We start from the raw sequence: 24,001 nt of genomic DNA, 5'->3' as shown, positions 1-24,001 counted from the left end.
TCCCACAACAGACTTTTGGACAATGCACAAATTGTAATAAAATGCTATGTTTGATGAAATACGTATGTTTGTGTTTTTGTCATCATTGGTGAAACTGAGAATGAATGAACTTGACAATTTATTTTAGCGAAATGTTATAAGGCCTTCTGTTAGTACAAAGTACATGACTCTCTTATCATACAGTATATTAAGGAAAAACTGTGATTTTATTTGAGATATGTTATTTGAATGGAAATTGCTCAGAAGCACTAAACAGTCATAAATAGTTAAACTGAGAGGAATCACTGGTTTTCCCTGTTTCATTCCAAAAACATTCTGTCATTATATTGGGATTATAAAGGCTCATAGGCAAGTGTACACTATGAGCCATTAAAGGACTGGGGAGGCCGAGATTTCGTTGTCAGTGTAAACAAGTGCTTGCGGGTGGTGGAGTGGACAAGCAACTTGTTTACAACATTGCGTCATTATGGAGGTGAGTTCAACCAAAATATGTATTTAGGTGTTTAACTAAGATAATCGTGAGTCTTTAATGTGAATTTTATAAAAAAAAAGGAAAAAAACTTGTTGCTGTTAGGGTTCCGTGTCAGGAAGCCGTTCTTTTGGGTATCCTTAAGAAACGATTCGATCCATCAACATCAATAGCCTTTTTGCTTAACGATTCCCTTATAGATTCTACAGAGTGGCCGTTGTTTTTGGGAGTGTTTGTCAGGAAAAGAATTACAGAAAATAATAATTACAGACCCTGCGGCGGGTCTGTAATTTCGACTTGTCTGTATAATCAATCATTTCTGCAGTGTGGCTTTGCTTTGAACTTCGAACCAATGAAGCAGTGCTTCGATCTTCTGCTTCGTTCGTTCGTTGTTTTATTTCACTTTATCTTAATTTTTCCTAGCTAAAACCCTAAAGAGTATATGTCTGTGAGTAATACTTACTTTTTTTTATGTTAAACTGACCTGTTATGGTCTTCTGAAACAGCTGATAGATGTATTTTATAACTTAAAAATGGGGCTGATGCTAACGTGTTAGCATGTCTATGGCACTTTCAATGTTAATGTTAGCATTAAGCTGAGCCATTATCAAGCCTCCCTCCCCAGTGCCCAAAAGGATTCTGGGATACTCTAAAACCGTGAATACAACATACAGCTACAACTAATAAAACTGACAACTGGTGTGTTAGATTTAAAATGCATAAATGATGAAAACATTGCCAAACAGTCATAGTTTCAGTAACATCAATGTAGGGGATGTGGAGGAATTAAACTGTAAATTCTGCTTAGGGTACACTAAAACCTTGGTGTGGCACTGACCATACACAGTATGTTCACAATATTTACAAGACTGATAAAAAAAAAAAAAAAAAAAAAATCTAATTACATCAGCCAAACCACCCCTCAAAAGTAATGGTTTTTATGCTGCTTTGTTTGCACAAATGGCTTCCCTGACCAGTGTTACCATCAGATTTGTATATTGTGAGCCAAAGCATGGTGGTGATCTGCAGGGATAGAGTGTGGAGGCGGAAAAGGCAGTGGAAGGAATTCATTTAAAAAGCAAACAGAATATCACTGCCCCTGCATTTATATTGAATTCGCTACTTGCATAATTTCTATCCGTGTCACTAAAGTCAAAGAACACCCATAAACCTCATCCAGAAACCAAGTGGAATACCAACAAATCCCAGCCTCAGCTCAGTTTTTCCATTCATGTTGAATGACCATGAACAGTTTTTGTAAAATACATTTTATTTTACTACAAAGCTCAACTGGAGATGATGTGAATTCTTAAAGTGAATCTGACATAGGACAGTGTGCTGGAGCCGCAGGCTGTGCTTCAGAACGAAGCCCGAGAGGTGAAGTTTAATTCTGGCTTGTCGTCCTGATCCAAGTCCTGCTGTGTCACCTCCTATATGTGCAGAATTCTCTGGTGAAGCACGAGCACCCAGAGACATATCATTAAAAGAATATCCTGTTAAAAAGTCCATGCATTCTCACAATTATATAGTGTCAATACATATTTTATTTTAGAAAATCACTTTTTTGTTTTCTGACTTTACAAAGAGGCTGATTTTGACATCACAGACTTGGTCACAAATGATACTGAAGAGATATTTATTACATTTCATCTGCTCTTTATATTGTTTCTTTTCATTCCTTCTTTATTCATTGGTGAATATCTGAGAACCCCAAGTGGACAATAAGTGAACAGCAGCTTGACTGCAACCTACAAGACTTACTATTGTCATTCTGTAAAAAATACAAGAAAAAATTGTTTGGCAGTTCTTTGTTTTTAAAGACACTACAAAAGACACACTAAAAGTAGTGCAGCAGATAAGAGAATATTTAGAGCGGAATCCTGCAAATGGTGATAAAAGCATCAAATTCAGCAGAAATACTCCTCAGACAATCTTCTTTTGAAAAAACTGATTGGCCACTTGAATTTTCAGTTGGCGTTCAGGTAGAGGACAATTGAAGAATTACACAGGAGTCAAAATTAAAAGATGCTCTAATCATATTGAAACCTATGCCACATTACTTGCTTGATCATAAAGATTCCAAAAGGTATGGCTTCGACAGTCTGTAACTGAATTCTATGGAGTTATGGGATAAAAAACAGCAAGAATGGTGACAAAGGTCAGTGTCGGTTTGTACAGGGGTCAAAAGTTAAAGTTGCTCCAGTTTTGGTAAAAAGTGATACAAATTACTATTTGAGTTAACACAGTTTTAAAAGCAATAGTTTGGATCATGTATCATCCTTGCTTATCACGTTACAGGGTAACATATGTCACATGAATCCAATAGATGTCGACCTTGTTTGACCTTTACTTTGGAGACCAAGCATTCAACACTGTCAAAACTATTCAATTTATTAATCCTATTAGCTCAACCAATAATTTGCATCACTTTTTACCAAAATTGGTGCAACTTTAACTTTTGACCCCTGTACAAAATGACACTGACCTTTGTCACCATTCTTGCTGTTTTTATCCCATAACTCCATAGAATTCAGTCACAGATAGCCCACACTATAACTTTTTGGAATCTTTATGAGCAGGCAAATAATGTGGAATATTTTTCAATATGATTGGAGCATCTTTTAATTTTGACCTCTGTGTAATTCTTCAATTGACCCCTACCTGACCACCGATTGAAAAGTCAAGTGGCCAATCGTTTTTTTTAAAAGAGGCGTGTCTAAGGAGTATTTCTGACAAATGTGATGCCTTTATCACCATTTGTATGATTGTTTCAGTTATCTGCTGCACTAAAGATGAAAAAAAAAAAAGTTTTAAAATGCAGACAGGAGAAAGTAACCAGCTGTTGAAAAAAAAAAAATATTTTTTTTTAGTCTGTTGATTCTTAATGTAATGTGTTGTATCTCTTCCAAGAGTAAATTTTACAGTGCTAAATTTGCACAGCAATGAGCGCACGTAGTCTCATCTCATTCAAAATATTGGTAATCAATGCTATTAGTGTCAACCAACTTGATTTAAATCTCTAATAGATGACATTGTACTGTCTCGTGTATGTTTTTTTTAACATTATTGTTTCTAATGTTGTATAATATGGTTTGGCAATACAGTACTATGGTCATTACAGTAAAGCTTCTTGGAACTGAATTTTTGCCACCCCAGGTGAAGAATAACAACCTATATTGGTAATAGAAGATGAAATAATTTCTAAACTAATACTGAATATTTCCAGAAGTCTCAGTGGATGAAACAGTTTTAAATAAAGGCCCACATAGTGTGTGTCTCAGAGCCTGGAAGTGCTTTACTTCTATATTTTCTGTTTGCCTGCGCATGCATAGGTAGTCACAAAAATTCCGGGAACTGCTGTGCAAAGTGCTGATATTCACACTGATATTGTGCTTCAGTGTGTTGGTCAAGGACAACACACACAGGCAGAATCAAAACTGCAAACATTTCAGTTAATGTACAGGACGACCTCTGACCCATTTAAATCCAACCTCTATTGTAATAACTTTCCCACCTCTCTCTCTCTCTGTGTGTGTGTGTGTGTGTGCACAAAACACAGATTTATCTTTGCCATACTGTGTAAAAACATGCTGTATTTCACTGCCATTCTCATGAAAAAAAATATGAAACACTGCCTAAGCTGTTGATATTTAAGCACAACCATCAATTACCTTACAGGGTTTTTGTGCAGTTTAAAAAAAAAATATATATATATATATATATATATATATATATACATAATTTTGATAAAACGTATACACAATCACTATGATATAATACTTATCAGAATACAGCCTATTCCTTCTTGGAATTAAGGTTTTCACTCATAGCAGAGAGCTTTCAACCACAAGCTGTAAATTAAACTTTAAAAGTTTACTGGATAAAATATCAAGCTTTGTCTTTTCTTGCAATTTGTACATGTATTTCTAAACATTTGCACATTTTCTAAAAATAAAGGTGTAGAGTGTACATGATGTGTATCACTTGCCTAGCGTTGATCATAATGTATCAGGCAAACGCATGTTTTCTGTATCACAACGGCACTCTGCAGATCATTTGAAAAAGTGATGTAGTTCTAAGTGCTGATGGGGCAGCACCCTTTCAATCAGCCAGTAAGCGGGCATAGAGCCTGTTTTCTCCAACGGCGCGTTGTATATAGGCTGCTCATTATGATATAAATATCATAAATTAAATTTTGTTATTTATCAGCTCGTCACAACCTGCTGTCCTATTATAGCAGTGCACTAGCTTCGGGGTTGATCTAATAGTTTTGGTATGTTGATGTTTCATGGCTCAGACTGTTTTTAGTGGTCAAACCTCTTTTTTTTTTTACAATTGAAAAGATTGTTTGTTCTCTAAATATACCAATGAATGCATAACTTTAAGAAATATGCAAGGCAACATTTACACCATTTAAAGATGGAATGACTCAAAGTGTGCAAAAAGAAACAACTACTTTTGCTGATAATGTGGCTGGCCTGAATATGGCAGAACCTGCGATCTTCCACAGTTAGTTAGTCAGATGCTCCAGAGTTGGTAACCCCAATCAGCTGTATATCCACTTTCCTGACAGAAGGACAAGGAACATTGTCTACCAAGAGGCTCTTCAGAACTATTGGCCAGTAAAAGCTACATTTAAATATATATTCAACATCTCAAATCCAAAATTAACATTTGCTTAAAAGCCATTTTATTTTTGTAGCATTCTTATAAACTAGATTTGCAATGTATCAGCAATTATAAAGGTCATAACATCAATTCTGATTAATGATTATGAGCATACTTGATCTGCAATATAAAGTCTGAAGAACTTCACTGTTGTTTCTTGCATGCAGCAAAATTCAGTTTTCTCTCTTGGTTTGGGGATTCCACCTATTTTGGGTTTTTAGTTCAAACCTTTGCCTATTCAGACTACATATATACGTATAAGATATCTACAATTATGACAAAATATAAACTTTGGAATATTTTGTAGATTATATCTTAAACAGGTTAACCTGGGCAACGCCGGGTACCCCAGCTAGTATATATATTAACTGTCACTGTTCTGTCGGATTATTTATAATGCACTAATTCTGAACCTTAATTTGCTCACATCAATGCATTAGCATAATATTTAGTCATTATAAGGAGCTTATGCTGATATTAACTGACATTCTCCACTATCAGCTCTAAAGTAATGATTTGCCAGACAAGTGCAATGAGTCTCATAACACATAAATGCACTGACAGGGCCTTGTCTTAATGACAGGCACAAGCAAAAAAACGAGCTGTGTGTGTGGTGCAAAGTGAGAGGGAGAGACAGATCCCTCGTAAAATGTTTTTTCACTCTCCCTCCTCCTGCCCCGTGTGCCACTCCCACATGCACCATTATACGGTGTCGTAAAACACCGTTGCAGGTTTGTGGCCGATGACATCTGTAGGCAGGCAGTGTGCACATGCATTGTGAACCTGTTTGTGTAAAGTTTGTCTGAGTGTAGCACACTTTAAACAGAGGTACACAGTGCTGGATTTTAGACATGGTTTTTGCATATCTAAGATGCAAACACCGTGTGATGATGGAGGATATCTACACACCAGCTTTGTACCTGACCACACCCCATTTTTTTGACAAACACTCCCACACGAGCAAAAATGTATTGTAATTTGGAAAGTGTGAATGCTGGACATAAAAATTATGTCTGCATTGGGGTGGAAACTGGCAATGACACCTGTAATGCTGATTTGTGGTAGGTCAAAGTGTGTGCGTGTGTGGATGTGTGCGTGTGTGGATGTGTGTGTGTGTGTGTGTGGGGGGGTGTCAGGTATAAACATATACTGCTGCTAACTTGCAGCTCTCTGTTTTCGCTGGACAGGTTTGGTAGTTTGCGCATGTTGGTGTGGCGGCTTAATTCTGGGTGTTTATGTGTGTGGATTTGGGGAAAAAATTCAATTCATTATTTGGAGTTTTAGTGCATTCTATGAAAAAAAAATGCAGCTCTGCTGTCACGTTGTCTTCTTTGCTCAGCTGGCAGAAGTGTTCCTCTTTTGGAATCCAGATTGTTTTGTCGTGGCCGGTCTAGACAGCCAGGCTGTGCTCAGTCAGTATGATGTCGAGGTAGTTCTGTAACTGTTGTCGCTGCGCTGAGGTGATCTGCCACAGTGTACCGTCTTTTTTTTTGGGGGGGCAGATAGCACCAAATTTTGTTTTGTGTTTAGTTTTTGTTGGATAATAATTTGGCTGACTTTGACTGGTTTGTTCTCAGACCGGTCTTGAGATAGATCTCAGTTTGGCATTGGTTGAGTCAAGAGACTCTTTTCTTTGTATTGTAAGGCTTTGCAGTGGTAGCAGACGGGTCACCATTTTTTACATGGAGCCAGTATTTGATTGTTCTATTTTAAATTCTGATGTATTATGGGTATTACCCCAGTTCAGCTCTGCAGTTCTTGTTTGTTGCGTTTCTGTGAACCCCCAGAACCTGATGTTTTTGTGGAACTCCTATGAATTTTGACTGGGTCCTTGTCCAACTGAGCCAGATTCTGGTCAGTGAGATGACCCCATACCTCAGCACCACAGAGGAAAACTGACTCAATGATTTCAATTGTCTTTACTGCTTAGAATGTCCTGAATAATTTCAGTGCATCCAGAAAGAATTTACAGTCCTTCACTTTTCCCACATTTTGTTATGTTACAGCCTTATTCCAAAATGGAGTAAATTCATTTTTTTTTACCCACACTCTCACGAGCGCCACTAGCTTAGCTTATGACAAGCTAAAAGTGGATGCTCTCATTATGGCCGAACAACTTTCCAGTTTCTGAGTATTCTGTGTTAGTACACACCCGCAGCCGATGTGCTTGATGAATTCCTGCGCAAAAAGTAGTTCCCAGATAACTGATAGAGTATATCTCATCTACATTAATTCTAAAATTTACCAGTAATAAAATTATAAAGATAACTGAAGTTTTAAGAGTGGCCATAATAAATATTTAACTTAAAGTTTATGAGCAACGTCACCTGTTATGGCTCAAGCACATTGTAAACAGTGACACGATGGAGTCTGATGTGGAAGAGTTCAGAAAGATACAATTGGATTGTTTTGATTACCATTTACAGTTGGCAATGAAAGACTTGGGTGTTAACTTTGTGTTAAAGTCAGAACAAGAAGCTGCACTGAAAGAGCTCTATCTGGGAAGAGATACATTCTGTGTGTTGTTGCTCCAACGAGAGCGGCACGCTGAGCAGTTTTGCAAAAGTAGTCCGGTGAGCTCAATCTGTGGGCGTGAGCTATCCCACAATTCCAAAATAGCAGAGATGTCGGTCCAATAAGAGCAGCACTCTGAGCAGGGTGATTTTTTTCCGCTCAAAATTCTACTCACAACAGCCCATAATGACAACATGATTTTTTTTTGTTCAAATTAATTAAAAATAAAAAGCTAAGAAATCACATGTACATAATAATTCACACCCTTTGCTCAACACTTTTTTGATTCACTTTTTGGCAGCAATTACAGCCTCAAGTCTTCTTAACAAACATAACAAAATGTGGAAAATTGAAGCACTTTCTGATTCCACTGTGATTCTAGTAAACTCCCAGTAATTTGCCACAATGAATTTTATGACAAAAACCTGAACCTGACCTGAAATTATTGACATTTTTAAAATAAATAATTATAGAAAAAAGACAAAAAAGACGCAACACTAAACACTCTTATGTGTTTTGTTAATTTTTCTGTACATTTTGGTAGCTGTTTACACCACACCATTATATTACAGTATTTTGAAGGCATGTAAAAAAACCCAAAAAAACTGAATATTTAAATTTTACATATTATCAGTCAAATAAAGTCTAATTAATTATGCCTTGTTACTGGCTTAAAAACAACAACAAAACAAAACAAACAAACTAAGGGAAGTGAAGTAGAAACAAAAAATAATGCTGCTAAAAAAGCGCCCCCCCCCCAAAAAAAACCCCCAAAACAAAACTCAGTTTCATGTTATAATGATATAAATTGTCAAAGTTTCAAGTTGCAAAGTGATACTGAGCACTTTTTAAGGTGCCTAAAAAAATGGTTTATGTGTGGGTGTGTGTGTCTGTCTGTGGTTAAACAATAATTTGTTGACAGTCCCTAAACTCGATTCAGGTGTGATGACCTGAGCTGGTCTTCCTCCAGTGCGCACACACGTCCAACCAGAGCCATCAGACACCGCAGGATGTGGACGGTGTTAAAGTAGGTCAACTGGGTTCTGCTTAAACTAATAGCAGCGACTCATTAATCCACCTTCCGGGATTCACAACTGCTGTAAGTAGGACTTATTTTACTGCTGTATCCAAATGTGGTTAAACTTTAACATTGCTAAAAAAAAACTAAACAAAAGCATGCTTATTTTGTTATTCTGTTTTTACAACTACATTAACTTAATTTTGCACACACTGTATATTCATGGTGTATGCAGCTGGCTGTTGATTGTGTTTATTATTGCTTTTTCCCTCTAATATAGGTTGAAATCATGGTGCAGGAATACCAGTCACCTGTTCGAGTCTACAAACATCCGTTTGAGTTAATAATGGTGGTGAGTAGATTTAGCAAAGACAGTTGCTTTATTACAGTATGTTAACTCAGATATGAATCAATGCTCTATAACTACAACACCTCCAAGTCTCTGAAACACCTTCCAAACCATCAGAATGTGAACAATCATCAATAGCAGAATATGCCTGACTGTATCTATCTATCTATCTATCTATCTATCTATCTATCTATCTATCTATCTATCTATCTATCTATCTATCTATCTATCTATCTATCTATCTATCTATCTATCTATCTATCTATCTATCTATCTATCTATCTATCTATCTATCTATCTATCTATCTATCTATCTATATACATACACACAGAGAATATATAGATTTTTCTCCATGACTCAGCAAGAAAATAGATAACACAGTTGCTTGAAAATGCATACATAGCTACAAATACAAAGGATTATTTTCCTGATCATATTCATTAGATATATTCTCAAAACTGCACAATAGGGCAAGTTGTGTTTGCCTTCCAATGAGAAGGTCTCTATTTCTTACTGCTCATGCCATATTGTGCATATTTGTGTGGAAAATCCAGCGTAAAAAATGCTTGTGTATTTCTCCATTGCATCAATTTTGTGTGCCCATCTTAAATAATATAGTCTATATGAGCCAAAATATAATTTTGAACTCACTGACCAAATTAATATTATAATCATGTCAGTGTTGTCATGGTGATCGTTAACCTCACTGTGACTACCCATGTACTCCGTTTGGTGAGTTTGGGACGAAGGGCCTTGGAGATGTAGTGGCAAATGTTGGACTTACAGTTGGACATATGGGTGGTATTTGTAATATTCAGTTTTGTTTTACAACTATCTAAAATTTATATTGATGTGTTTTGAGATCAGGATTACATCTTGGTAGGGCAAAAGATTATAAAATTAGATGGCCTATTATGACTAGATAATAGTCATTTTGGAAGCTGTTTATAACTTCTGCTTGGTTGACACAGCTTTCCTTCTTGCTCATGGTGACATCAATAGGAAAAGAAGTAGGATACAGTGGGCAAATCATTGGACCTTATGTTCATCTTTGCCACATTTTGAGGAATTAAAACATTTGTGTTTTTATTAATTCTCCACTGGGACTTTGTGCTTTGTTGTAATATTTTGTCTTTATAAATTAATCTTGTTGAAAGCTCACAGTCTTAAGAGTCTGTGAGTTGGTAAAGAGTCTGTGCAACATATTGTCATGCTGCATTTTGTATGATATCATGCAAAACATTAAGTGCTACACTTTGTGAGTATTCCAGTGAATTCAGCGCATATGTGCAATGCACATTTTGCATATAACATTCAGAAACATGTTTGCATTTTGGTTAAGATTAGGGCTAGGTTTAATGTTAGAATAATAATTAGTACAAAAATGGCTTACCACTATTTATTTTCACTCCAGTGAGGTGCCATCTATGTGCTGGTGATGTCATTGTTGCCTCCCAGCTGAAAATACTTGGGATATGTACAATATCCACACAAAAAATATACGAATATATACAAATTTTTGTGCACCACTTTAACATATATTTAACAACAAAGTTTTCAAGTGAATAGGCTGGTAACAGTAAATTTATATATGTTTTTTTAAAAGATGCTAATTTCTCAAATACCAGGTGAAATTCTTCCTTGTGGACAAAAAGGTGTTATGTTACAAAATGTATGGAGCCACATCGTGCACATGATATTGAACACTAACATGTAAAAATGATCAGTTTTCAGCAGAGGCTGTGTTTTTCTATAGTCTGCTTGGCACTCGTTCTTTGCAGTTACATATTAATCCAAATGGTTAAGCAATATCCTTATTGCAGGTTAAAGATCATAATGCTGCAGTGTCACAGCATTCTGCAGACCGGATCACAAAGTGCAGCTGCAACTATTTCACCATAACACTCCTGGTTGACATGTGCACAAGTTTTGATACCTTTGTTTAAAGATCAGAGGAGTAAATTACAGGCCCAACTTTCTACTGCACATCTGTAGATCACTTAAAAAAACAGGCATAGCATGAACTTTTTCAGTTGCTGTTAAAATGATTGGAAGACTTAGTACTGTGAATATGAAGTATCTACCACCTCCTATACTCCTGATCATTCTCAGAGGTCTCAGTCAGTAGACGTTCTTGCATTTACAGTAAATATGAAAATAACCTTAACCTTTGCCCCACTGGCAGTAATTGTTGCCTAAGTGTATCACTGTCATTTTCTACTCAGTAAAACATCTCAAAGATTCTAATGCAACTTTTTTCCACTTATAAGAAAATCTGGGCATAAATGGGTAATCTCTACCCTGAAGATTAGTCAGCACTTAACCAGTAACCTCACAGTTATTCTCCTCTATAGAATATTTTTATGTAGCCACAATGCACTTGAATACTTTTATGTAGGTGCACAATTAAATGGATTATTGACTTCCAAAATAACATTTTTACTGTCTCTGCTCCGCTTTATCTCTCCTTATAGTCTTGGTTGCTCATGAAAAATATGTTGAAGTAATATGGCAGTGCCTCATGTCTACTGGGACTCCTTATGTAAGCATAATGTAGTCTGCTTATGTTTTTTATTTTATGCTCATATTATTGCTCATGCTCAGAGCTCTGAGAGGAACAATTACAGTGAGGAAAATAAGTATTTGAACACCCTGCAGTTTTGCAAGTTCTCCCACTTAGAAATCATGGAGGGGTCTGAAGTTTTCATCTTAGGTGCATGTCCACTGTGAGAGACATAATCTAAAAAAGAAATCCGGAAATCACAATGTATGATTTTTTTTAAATAATTTATTTGTATGTTACTGCTGCAAATAAGTATTTGACCAAACAGCAAGAATTCTGGCTCTCACAGACCTGTTAATTTTTCTTTAAGAAGCCCTCTTATTCTGCACTCTTTACCTGTATTAATTGCACCTGTTTGAACTTGTTACCTGTATAAAAGACACCTGTTCACACACTCAATCAATCACACGCCAACCTGTCCACCATAGCCAAGACCAAAGAGCTGTTTAAGGACACCAGGGACAAAACTGTAGACCTGCACAAGGCTGGGATGGACTACAGGACAACAGGCAAGCAGCTTGGTAGAAAACAACAACTGTTATGATTATTTATTAGAAAGTGGAAGAAACACAAGATGACTGTCAATCTCCCTCGGTCTGGGATTCCATGCAAGATCTCACTTTGTGGGGTAAGGATGATTCTGAGAAAGCTCAGAACTACACAGGAGGACCTGGTCAATGATCTGGAGAGAGCTGGGACCACAGTCACAAAGATTACATTAGTAACACATGATGCTGTCATGGTTTAAAATCCTGCAGGGCAGCAAGGTCCCCCTGCTCAAGCCAGCACATGTCCAGGCCCGTTTGAAGTTCACCAGTGACCATCTGGATGATCTAGAGGAGGCATGGGAGAAGGTCATGTGGTCAGATGAGACCAGAATAGAGCTTTTTGGAATCAACTCCACTTACCATGTTTAGAGGATGAGAACAACCCCAAGAAAACCATCCCAACCGTGAAGCATGAGGGTGGAAACATCATACTCTGGGGGTGCTCTTCTGCAAAGGGGACATGACGACTGCACCATATTGAAGGGAGGATGGATGGAGTCATGTATTGCGAGATTTTGGCAAACAACCTCCTTCCCTCAGTAAGAGCACTGAAGATGGGTCATGGCTGGGTCTTCCAGCATGACAATGACCCCAAACACACAGCCAGGGCAACTAAGGAGGGGCTCCGTAAGAAGCATTTCAAGGTCCTGGAGTGGCCTGGCCAGTATCCAGACCTGAACTCAATAGAAAATCTTTGGAGGGAGCTGAAACTCCAAACCTGAAAGATTTGGAGAAGATCTGTATGGAGGAGTGGACCAAAATCCCTGCTGCAGTGTGTGAAAATGTGGTCAAGAACTACAGGAAACCTTTGAACTCTGTAATTGCAAACAAAGGCTACTGTACCAAATATTAACACTGATTTTCACAGGTGTTCAAATAGTTATTTGAATGAAAACTGTTTATTTCGAACATTTGATACAACAACAATTACAAGATAGATCAGTAAAGACAACAACAAAAAAGTTCCTACTGTGTACCCAACATGTCCGAAAAGGGGTAGGGTGAAGCATCAGCTTATTTATCCCTACCCCTTCTTCCCCACAACCAGTAATACCCTTTGCCACATATACACATAGATTCCTACACACCTAAACCGATATCAATATATATATATATACATATACATACACATACACATATATATATACATACACACATCAACATACATACACATATACATACACATATATACACATATACATATATACACATATATATACACAAACATAAATATACACCTACACATACCTACTTACATACAAAATACTATATATTTACAAGCCGAAGCAAAAAACAAAAACACTCTAACCCTCATTATTTGCAGCAGTAACATACAAATAAATTATTAAAAAAATGATACATTGTGATTTCCTGATTTTTTTTTTTTTTTTTTAAGATTATGTCTCTCACAGTGGACATGCACCTAAGATGAAAATTTCAGACCCCTCCATGATTTCTAAGTGGGAGAACTTGCAAAATCACAGGGTGTTCAAATACTTATTTTCCTCACTGTAAGACATATATGCCAGTTTGTCTGGAATCAATGACATGCTATGGCAGTGTGTTTCATTTAATGTCCGTTATTTAAAGCAAGCCTGACCATGATATTTTTCAGTGAATAGTATCATCTTATTGATTCAGTCGTTCACAAGCAGAGCCATGTTGATGAAGGCAGCATGCATGTGTTTGTGTGTGGATGCAATTATATGCTTGCCATGGGCACAAAGTTGGTTTCCACCCATTGTTACATTAACATTAACTCAGGGTTGAGATAATCTTCATTTTAAATGTTGATGAGTTTTGTGTGGCTAAAAAAAAGCAAGATGAGGGTTAGAGGTCAGGTCTGTAACATATTGGTGACAGCAACAGTGATGTATGGGCTGAGTCATGGGCAGTGAAGGGAGTGCAGGAGAAGAATTTAGGTTTGACAGAATTGTGAATGGTAAGATAAAGATGGAGTATTACAGAGGTTAGTTCAGGTTTGTGCTGGTGCCGCATCTACCACAACACAGAACCATGTTGGGTCCTCTGGCAACCACCCAGGCAGACAACCGGTTCTTTCTACCACAGCCAGATAAAATGTGAGCCTTGTCCAGCTGCAGGGTTCCTCAATACTGAAGCACCTGCATGCTGGATCACGCCCAAACAAAGACGCTACAGTGGAAGTGATACACATCTGAGTCTCCCTAAGTAACTGTTCATTTGACACAAAGTCATTCCAGTGCTGCACAAGGAACCTCTGAAGAGACCTTGTACCAAACACAGTGAATATGAAAACACTGAATCAGAGATACTACAAAAGTTACAGAGTTATCTAAAAAAGAGCAGCAGAGAAGATTGAGGTGGTTTGGACATGTGATGACAAAGGAGGAGTAACCCAAACTATCATGTAGTTTTATAAATGATGTTGTCTTGGCTTGAGTAGTATGGAGCCAAATGCTGAATGAATAGACAGGGTGCTACCTGCACCATTTAGATGAGAACGAGAACCAGGGCTATACAGAATATCATCATCGGACCAATTTTGAGGACTTGGACTTCATTGGGACGATATAATTACTGACTTTCATTGACATTGATCTGATGGCGCTGACTGCACTCTATTCAATTTTTGTCTTTGTTTTTGTTTTATCTTGTCTCTGTTAATTGGTAGAATGGCCAAAGCAGTAGGTCACTCCTCTCAGTCTAATCTGCTTGATGTTTCACTCACTCATCTTCAACCGCTTTCTCCTGTGGAGGCAAAAAGGGACTTAGACTGTCTGAAGCTGTTTGTGGAAATGAAAAGTCAGACGAATTGACAGATTGTCTAATAAACAGGCTTTTAATTTGAGGCCTCGAAGACACACGCAAAATCAAAATCAATACAGCAGGATTTTGAATAAGTGTGTGCCCAGAGCAATTCTGAAAGTGCCCTTTTGTACACCAGCTAGGGCGGGGGGGACAGCAAGCAGACATATACACATGAATACATTTCAGCTTTTCCCATGAAAACCCTCGCTGAACAATGAATGTTATCAGAGTTGTTGCTAGGGAGGAAAAAGGAAGGACACCAGGCAGAGACAGTGTGTTTTTTCCAGCTGCAAGGTTACATGGAGGCATTTTTAATACAGAGTTAGAGTTTAGATGCAAAAGTTTTAGGCAGGCTATCTGTAAGTCATAACATTAATCATTTTGACATGACGCCCAAATTAAAGTTCACGGGGGCTGGAGCCTATCCCAGCAGTCTCAAGGCTTGAGGCGGGAGACACCCTGGTCAGGATGCCACTGTGTCACAGGGCCACATATAGACAAACAAACACATTCACACCTATGGACAATTTAAAGTTTACAATTCCCCTAACCTGCATGTCTTTGGATGTGGGAGGAAATCAGAGCACCCAGAGGGAACCCGTGCAAACACAGGAGAACATGCAAACTCCACACAGAAAGGCCACAGGTGGGAATCGACCCCATGACCTTCTTGCTGTGAGGAAACAGTGCTAAGCAATTATCCACCGTGCTGCCCCGTTTGAGATTTCTTCCTCAAAAAACGCCAGTGAGTTTTTCCTTACCACTATCACTGTGTGCTTGCTCAAGGGGTTGGTAAGGTTTGACCTTTCCCATGTGAAGTGCCACTCCAATCAAGGGTCACAAGGGGGGTTGGAGACTATCCTAGCAGTCTTAGGGCATAAGGCAGGGTACACCCTTGACAGGACGCCAGTTTATCACAGGGCCACATATATAGACGGGCAGACACATTCACACTCATGCGCACAGTCAATTTTAAAGTTCCCAATCCACCTACCCTGCATGTCTTTGGAGGTGGGAAGAAGCCAGAGCACCAGTATAGAGCCCACAGAAACACGAGGAGGTCATACAAACTCCACACAGAGCCTGCTTATAATTGATAACTGATAAATCTGCTCGTCAGTGTGATGTAGAATGTTTAACCAAATAAAGCACACAGCTGTCAACCTCAGGATGGTTTTATGATATGGTCGTATATTGGTGGACATCTGTTACTTGTCAGGTTGTCAGCAAAAAGTCACATTGCAGCTATCTGCTTCTGCTGTGAGGCAGAATTATATCAACTTATCTTCAACATTAAACATAAAGGCTCACTGCAGATGGCTTGACCATGTGCTTTAAGCAGTAATTTACAAAGCACTAACTACTTGTAAAGATGTGACAGCTGCAGGATGTTCCATAACATACAGCCACAAATCATAAAATTCAATGTTACATGTGAATTTATCCCACATGAAAATCACATGCTGCAAATCTCATTCCAAACTATTTACTTATTTACAGTTAAAATGTGAGAAATGCAAGTGGCTGCAGTGTACAGTATTGGGTGATGTTATACTGTAGTGGATGGATGAAAAACAAAACTGCTGTGGGTCTATAGTGAGCTTTGATCAACATAATTGTTGTCAATCAAAATAATTCAAAGACAGTTTGAAATTTGTTCTCCAAATTTCTTTTTTGTATTCAAATTCTTTTCCTTTTCTCAGGCCTATGAGAGGAGATTCCCAAAGTGCCCGTTGATCCCAGTGTTTGTCGACAGCGAGATCATTAGTGAGAGCCAAAGTAAAGATGGATCGATATTGACAACAGAGAGGCGCTGCACGATCGACATTGATGCCCCGAGACTTCTTAAACGGGTATTTCTTCTCTGACTTCTTCTTAACTGTACAAACCATGACATCATAACGAGGCTCGATTAAGCACCTCATGATGAACATCTATGGGCACGAGGTAAACTGTAGAAATACATTATATGCTGAAATCAAATTGGACAAGACAAAATTCATGACAAGAACACCATAAATGACATAAAAACATCAGTTATTGAAATATCCTGGTGTAAACAGTATGACTGTTTTGCAGATTGCTGGTGTGGAGTATCTGTATTTCATTCAAAAGAACGTTTTGAATCGCGGAGAAAGAACACTTCATATTGAAGTCCACAATGAGACCTTTTCCAACAGAGTCATTGTCTGCGAGCGCTGCAACTACACGGTGAGCCCCTGAGTCAGATCAGAATCTGACTAAATGTGTTATATTCATTCATTTTCTGTACCTGCTTATTCCAATTAAGGGTCCCAGGAGTCTAGAACATATCACAGCCAGGATTGGGCGAGAGGCAAAGTGCATATGTTCTCATTTAATTGAATAGGAGGGTGTGTACCCCGCTTGATCCCCCTTGATCATTATAAAATGTGTCAAATATCATGATCTGGACTTTTTGCTTTGTGTTTCTGTTTTGTCATGTTTAGTTTAGGTTCTAGTTTTGTTCTGCTTAGTTTGGATTTTGTTTGTTTTGTCTGTGTGTGATTTCTCTTGCTGTGTTTTTCCTGCTTGGGCTTTGTCTGTCCCTGTCTCTCTTGTCTGTCTCTCTTGGTGCTTGGTGGTGGGTGTCACAGTCTTTCTGGGCCACACCCTGTTCTGAATCTGTTCACACACCTCTTTCTAATCTGTAGCTCATAACCTGGGTGTGTTTTGTCAGGTTTCAATTCGGATCCATTTAGGTTGTGTTCTGTTTTACTGTCTGGTTTGGTTTGCCTTTGTGATCTGTCTTTCTCTTGCTCTGTCTTTCTGCTTGGGTTTTCTCTGTCCTGCTCTTTCTTTTCTCTCTCTTGGCTCTTGGTGGTGGGTGTTTCTCTCTATCTGGCCACACCCTGGTTCTGGAAGCTTCTCCACACACCTGTTCTTGATTTGCAGTTAATCACCTGGGTGCTTTATAAGCCTCACTGTTTGCCTTTGTCCCTCGCCAGATCGATGTGGGTTTTTTATTTGCCTTGCCTTGATTGCTTCATTGTGTTTTTGATCACCTGTCTGTGTACCTCGACCACGCCTAAGCCTGATGATTTTGTTCCTGTTGCTTCTTTTGGACTGCCTATCTGCCTATCAACTCCACTGAGCTGTGTACTTGTGTCCTGCATTTGTGTCCAGCCTGCTTTAGCAGACAACCCTGATATATTTAAGCTCCACTGGTTGCACTAGTTCCCCGGCAGATCATTGCACCTTGTGCCTTCGCTTCCAGCTCTGTGTTCCAAGTCCTACCACATTGTGTCTCAACCACCTGCGTGTTTGTACTGACCACGCTTTAAGCCTCATGTTTTGTATCTGTTTGCTCATCTTTGACTGCTTTGTTGTGTACCGGACCCCACTGAATCCTTCAGTAAACGCTTTTACTAACCAGAGCGAGTCCTGCAATTGTGTCCGGATGTTTCTGTCCGTCAAACCTGATACCAAATGTTGCCAACACGTACAGCTTTTAGGTCCAAATGGTTTGTCTCATTGTAACAACAATCTATATTGATATAATTATCATTGTGTTGAGGGCATATGCATTACTAGCAATATTTGACTCACAAATGAGTAATGTGTTTTTGATTCATTATTTTTCTTGTATTGGTACTTTTGATTGGATTGTGTTTTAACAAGTGCACTCTAAAAAATTAACTGCTGTCTCAATGAGAAAAAGTGATGTAACAATTTGCACAGATTTTTTAAAGTTATTTCAACTTAACTAGAGAAGTCTCTGGCATTAACTTAGTTGAAAGTTGAAATAGCTAAGTTGAAATACCTTTAAAAAAAATCTATGCAAATTGTTACATTCATTTCTCTCATTGAGACAGCAATTCTTTTTCTTTAGAGGGTGGCATACCATGTTATGAAGTTTATTTACATTTTTATCCTCTTCCACAGGTTCATCCAGATAATGAGGACTGGACGTGCTTTGAACAGACAGCGAGTCTGGATATTAAATCATTTTTTGGCTTTGAAAACATGGCAGAGAAGATTGCTATGAAACAGTACGCTAGCAACATAAAAAAGGTTTGCTTATTTTGTTGTTAAGCTAAGCTTCGGTTTCTGAAAGTGGTAATGATTTATAAATACAAAAGTGAAGCATGTGAGTTACACTGATATAAATTTAACTTTAGAATTGCATTGAAGCATGTTCTTAAGTGTTCACCGTTTTATCCATGAAATGTGCCACGAAAAGTGTTTAATGCACTGATGACAGAAAATGTTGCAAAAAATTTAAAAAATGCCAGGTGGACAGAGGTTTCAAGGCTATTCAACATATGAACATTAAATGGGTCCAACTGAATGAATTTACTCAAATTGATTTGATTAGTTGGACCAACACAAAATTGCAAATCAGATCAATTCAAAATATGAATTTGAACATATTTTGAATAAATGTGTTAACAAATGGTATTGCAGACTTTTCTGAAAAAAACAAGTTCACATTTTATGACTTTAGTTATATTGAAACATCTTTAGCAGTCAAATCTCTGACTGTACTACTCACCCTTGGTAACTGTATCTAATGACAGAAAGCTGTTTAAAAAAAACTGCAGACATGGAAATATGCGGTGGTTAGTAGACCACCTCCAGTAGAGATGTAAATGAGCTCAAAATTTCAACTGTGTTGTGTAGTTATTCACTCATTCATGTATATGGTGGTGCCACATACTTTGGAATCACTTTCAGTCCTGAATGGCAACCACCCGGTGGAACATGACATCACAAATCTTGATAACTATATTGTGGGGCCTTTACAGAACCATATACACTTTTTAAATGACTATTATGATACCATAAAAAGTGAGCTGCATACATGGAAGAAATAATTACCTGTTGTAGATAAACCATAAATGATTCATAAAATATACAAAGAGGATTCAGATACTATCAAGGATTACAATTCATACTTCAGTATAATTTGTTTCAGGTGCCACGTTGGCTTAATGGTTAGCACTGCTGCCTCACAGCAAGAATGTAATGGGATTGCTTCCCACCTGGATCTTTCTGTGTAGAATCTTCATGTTCTCCCCATATTCATGTGGGTTCCCTCTGGGTGCTCCGGCTTCCCCCCACTTCCAAAGACAAGCAGATTAAGTGAACTGGAAACTTTGAATTGACCATAGGTGTGGAGGATTGTGTTTGTCCATCTACAGTGCATCTGGAAAGTTTTCACAGCGCTTCACTTTTTCCACATTTTTTTTATGTTACAGCTTTATTCCAAATTGGATGAAATTCTTTTTTTTTTTTTTCCCCTCAAAAGTCTGCACACAATACCCCAGAATGACAATGTGAAAAGGGTTTTTTCTTTTTGATATTTGTACATTTGTTAAAAATAATAATAATAATAACTAAAAAAATAATCAGAAATCACATGTATATTAGTATTCACAGCCTTTGCCATGAAGGTCAAAATTTAGCTCAGGTGCATCCTGTTTTCACTGATCATCCTTGAGTTGTTTCTACAGCTTAACTGGGATCTACCTGGGGTAAATTCAGCTGATTGGACATACTTTGAAAAGGCACACATTTGTCTACATACAAGGTCCCACGGTTGACAGTGTATGTCAGAGCACAAACCAAGCATGAAGTCTAAGGAATTGTCTGTAGACCTCCGATACAGGATTGTCCTAAGACACAAATCTGGGGAAAGGTACAGAAACATTTCTGCTGCTTTGAAGGTCCCAATGAGCACAGTGGCCTCCATCATCCTAAATGGAAGAAGTTCAGATCCACCAGGACTCTTCCTAGAGCTGGCCACCTGTCTAAACTGAACAATCAGGGGAGAAGGGCCTTAGTCAGGGAGGTGACCAAGAACCCTACAGTCACTGTCACAGCTCCAGCATTCCTCTGTAGAGAGAGGAGAACCTTCCAGAAGGACAACCATTTCTGCAACAATCCACCAATCAGGCGTGTATGGTAGAGTGGCCAAACGGAAGCCACTCCTCAGTAAAAGGCACATGGCAGCCCACCTGGAGTTTACCAGAAGGCACCTGAAGGACTCTCAGACCATGACAAACAAAATTCTCTGGTCTGATGAGACAAAGATTGAACATGTTAAATGCCAGGCGTCATGTTTTGAGGGAATCTCATGCTGTGGGAATGTTTTTTAATGGCAGGAACTGGGAGACTATTCAGGGTTGAGGGAAAGATGAGTACAGCAAAGTACAGAGACATCCTGGATGAAAACCTGCTTCAGAGTACTCTTGACCTCAGATTGGGGTGACGGTTCGTCTTTCAGGAGGACAATGACCCTAAGCACACAGCCAAGATATCACAGGAGTGGCTTCAGGACAACTCTGTGAATGTCCTTGAGTGGCCCAGACCTGAAACTAATTGAACATCTCTGGAGAGATCTGAAAATGGCTGTGATTTCTTGTTTTTTTAATAAATTTGCAAAAAGTAAAAAAAAAAAAAAAAAAAAAAAAAAAAAAAAAATGTTGTCATTATGGGGTACTGTGAGTAGAATTTTGAGGAAAAAAAATAATCAATTTACTCCATTTTGGAATAAGGCTAAAAAGTGAAGTGTTGTGAATACTTTCTTGATGCACAGAATATCTGGCCCTGTTATAGACTGACATCCTGTCCAGGGTGTACCTCACCTCATGCCCTATAGATACTCCTTGCCTGAGTCTCCCTGGGTGTAATTGGCTGTTTGACAAAAAGCCATTTCAATGGTACCAAAAGGATACACTGATGAGACTCAGAGGACATGATCTTGTTTTGTTTCTGTGTTCTAGGGTAAGGAAATTATTGAGTACTACCTCAGAGAATTGGAGAAGGAAGGAATAACTTACATACCCCGCTGGACTCCTCATGCCACTCGAAGTCTCACAGCCAGGCTCCACCTGCCACCTCCCTCCACCTCCAGAGCCATCCCAGTGAGCAGAATCATGGATGTTCTGCCCAGAAAAGACTCCACAGAGCTTGTGTGTGGCTCCTCTGATGGTCAGTTTGTACTCATGATTCATGATAAACCACACAGTAGCAAGCACACAACACATAAGTGTAGTGTTAAAGATAGATGATCCATCCTTTTGTACTGAATGATGCACTGTACCTTCATTAAAAAGACCCAAGTTAACCAACCCATCTGTTTGCACCCCCAGACAAACTGGATGCTGATTACATCAGACGTTACCTCGGTGATTTAACTCCTCTGCAGGAGAGCTGTCTTATTCGACTGCGCCAGTGGTTACAAGAAACTCAAAAGGGCAAGGTCATATATAAGCACGGTTTTATGTGTGTAAATACACAGTACGTATACTGTAGACTACAGGCATTCAGGGCTGCTGGCTGAGAGTGTACACTGGATGTGTAACAACACACTTTAGGAAAATGTGTAAATCATCCTCTGCCTGTTATGGAGTAGATTCCAAAGGATCAGCATGTGCTGCGCTTCCTGAGGGCCAGAGACTTCAACCTCGAAAAGGCTCGAGAGTTTTTGTGCCAGTCGCTGACCTGGAGGAAGCAACATCAAGTGGATTTCCTGTTGGACACCTGGGAGTGCCCACAGCTGCTTCAGGACTATTACACAGGAGGCTGGCATCACCATGACAGAGGTAATGTGGAGATAATGTTGCATGGGGTGGAGTTTTTGTAATCACCTTTGCTTGTGTGGTATGTTTAAAAAGTAACAGATGGATAGCAGCAAGGTTTTGTAGAGAGAATACCCAAGGAAACATTTTGAAGTTGTCTCAAAATTTGCCTTTCAGCAGTTTTAAATATTGTAAGAGGGGAGATTTGTCAATAATTTGCAATTTAGACTTCTGCAATTCTTGGATTTTTTTTTGTCTGTGTGTGTGGATTTCTAGAATTTTGGTTGGATTGGCAGGGGTATTCACTAATTCAGTGTCCCTATGACTGGTTGCCAATGAATGTGAGATGGGGATCCACATCCTTTGATTAGACATTGGGACCAGTCAATTTGATTTCCATTTGACAGCACATGGAGGGGAAGAAGGACCTTGCCCAAGGGCCCTTAGTGATTTTCCGGTCAGGCTGGGTTTTGAATCAAGGATCCTCTGGTCTGAAGCCCAACACTTAATCACTAGACCATCACCTCCCCAAAGAAGACTACATCATACTTAGCAATGGGGTCAACCAGACCTTCTCACAAAGCTAAAGTTTCTGCCCCCTCCCCCTAAGACTTTGGTAGGTCTTTTACTTGGACACCACTGGAAACACTTTGTGTCATATGAACAGTTACTTACTAGACTAAGAGGAGGCATACCACTTGCATTCTGAGGGAACATCAGCGATGGCATTTTGGCCATGTAGAGCCTTTTTGTTGGGATGATCCTGCACACAGGTACCTCAGTGCTGAGGAACCCCATCAACTGGAAAGGCCCAGGAGATGTCCATCTTTCACCTGTCTGTGGCAGACAGATGGTTACTTTTGAGAAATGGTGACTCATCACTTGCTTGCATGGGCAACCCAAGATGATTCTGTGGGATGGTGGATGCGGTGACATGTGGCAAAAGCGTATTCTCCCAGATGTTTGCTGATTTGATTTCTGTTTTATTTGAAACTTTGAAGTGCCCCCACCTTCACTTTAACTTCAAGGACAGATAAACAGGTTGCAACTGGGCTTTGGTAGACATTTAAACATTTAAGTGGTGTGTTTCTTTCTGCATGATCCAACACACAGGTGTCTGGGCTTTGAGGACCCCAGCAGATGGAGAAGACCAAAGTGGATGTCCCTGTTTGATATGGTTGTGTTATTTTTTAGAAGTTCTGATGGACTGGTTGGGTGGTTGCCAACCAGGATTGAGAATGGTGCTGTGTTTTGATGTGACACATGTAAAGACACAGTGTAAAGTAAAGACAGTAAAGCCACCATTGGTCAAAAAGTGGCTTAATTATTGACAGAAAAGTCTGAGCACCATCTGTTGCACCTCTAATGTTGGAAAATGAGTCATTGTTTGGCTCATCCACGAATCTGGCTGGTGATTGAGGGTGAATGTCTGATGTTGGTTTTCAGTGTTTATATGCTCAAAGAAAAGAGCAGTACAGGCCTCTGCTGAGGACAAACGTTCATCGTTTGCATTACAGCTCCAAGTGTAATTGTATAA

At 38.8% G+C, this 24,001-nt stretch overlaps 1 protein-coding gene across 1 annotated transcript in view; it reads left to right on the top strand.

The window, feature by feature from the left end:
* The first annotated feature begins 8,955 nt into the window (after positions 1-8,955).
* Positions 8,956-24,001, top strand: part of LOC117528089 (SEC14-like protein 1) — a 28,836-nt gene continuing 13,790 nt past the window's right edge. The window contains exons 1-7 of the mRNA XM_034190620.1: positions 8,956-9,021; positions 16,624-16,773; positions 17,000-17,131; positions 18,824-18,952; positions 21,667-21,874; positions 22,036-22,145; positions 22,299-22,488. Coding sequence (XP_034046511.1) covers positions 8,959-9,021; positions 16,624-16,773; positions 17,000-17,131; positions 18,824-18,952; positions 21,667-21,874; positions 22,036-22,145; positions 22,299-22,488 — 982 coding nt within the window. The 5' untranslated portion in view covers positions 8,956-8,958. The remainder of the gene's footprint in view (positions 9,022-16,623; positions 16,774-16,999; positions 17,132-18,823; positions 18,953-21,666; positions 21,875-22,035; positions 22,146-22,298; positions 22,489-24,001) is intronic.

This window comes from Thalassophryne amazonica, chromosome 16, assembly GCF_902500255.1.
Source record: "Thalassophryne amazonica chromosome 16, fThaAma1.1, whole genome shotgun sequence".
Taxonomy (NCBI): Eukaryota; Metazoa; Chordata; class Actinopteri; order Batrachoidiformes; family Batrachoididae; genus Thalassophryne; species Thalassophryne amazonica.
Note: the sequence above shows the minus strand (reverse complement) of the source record. Positions and strands in the feature narration are given on the sequence as shown.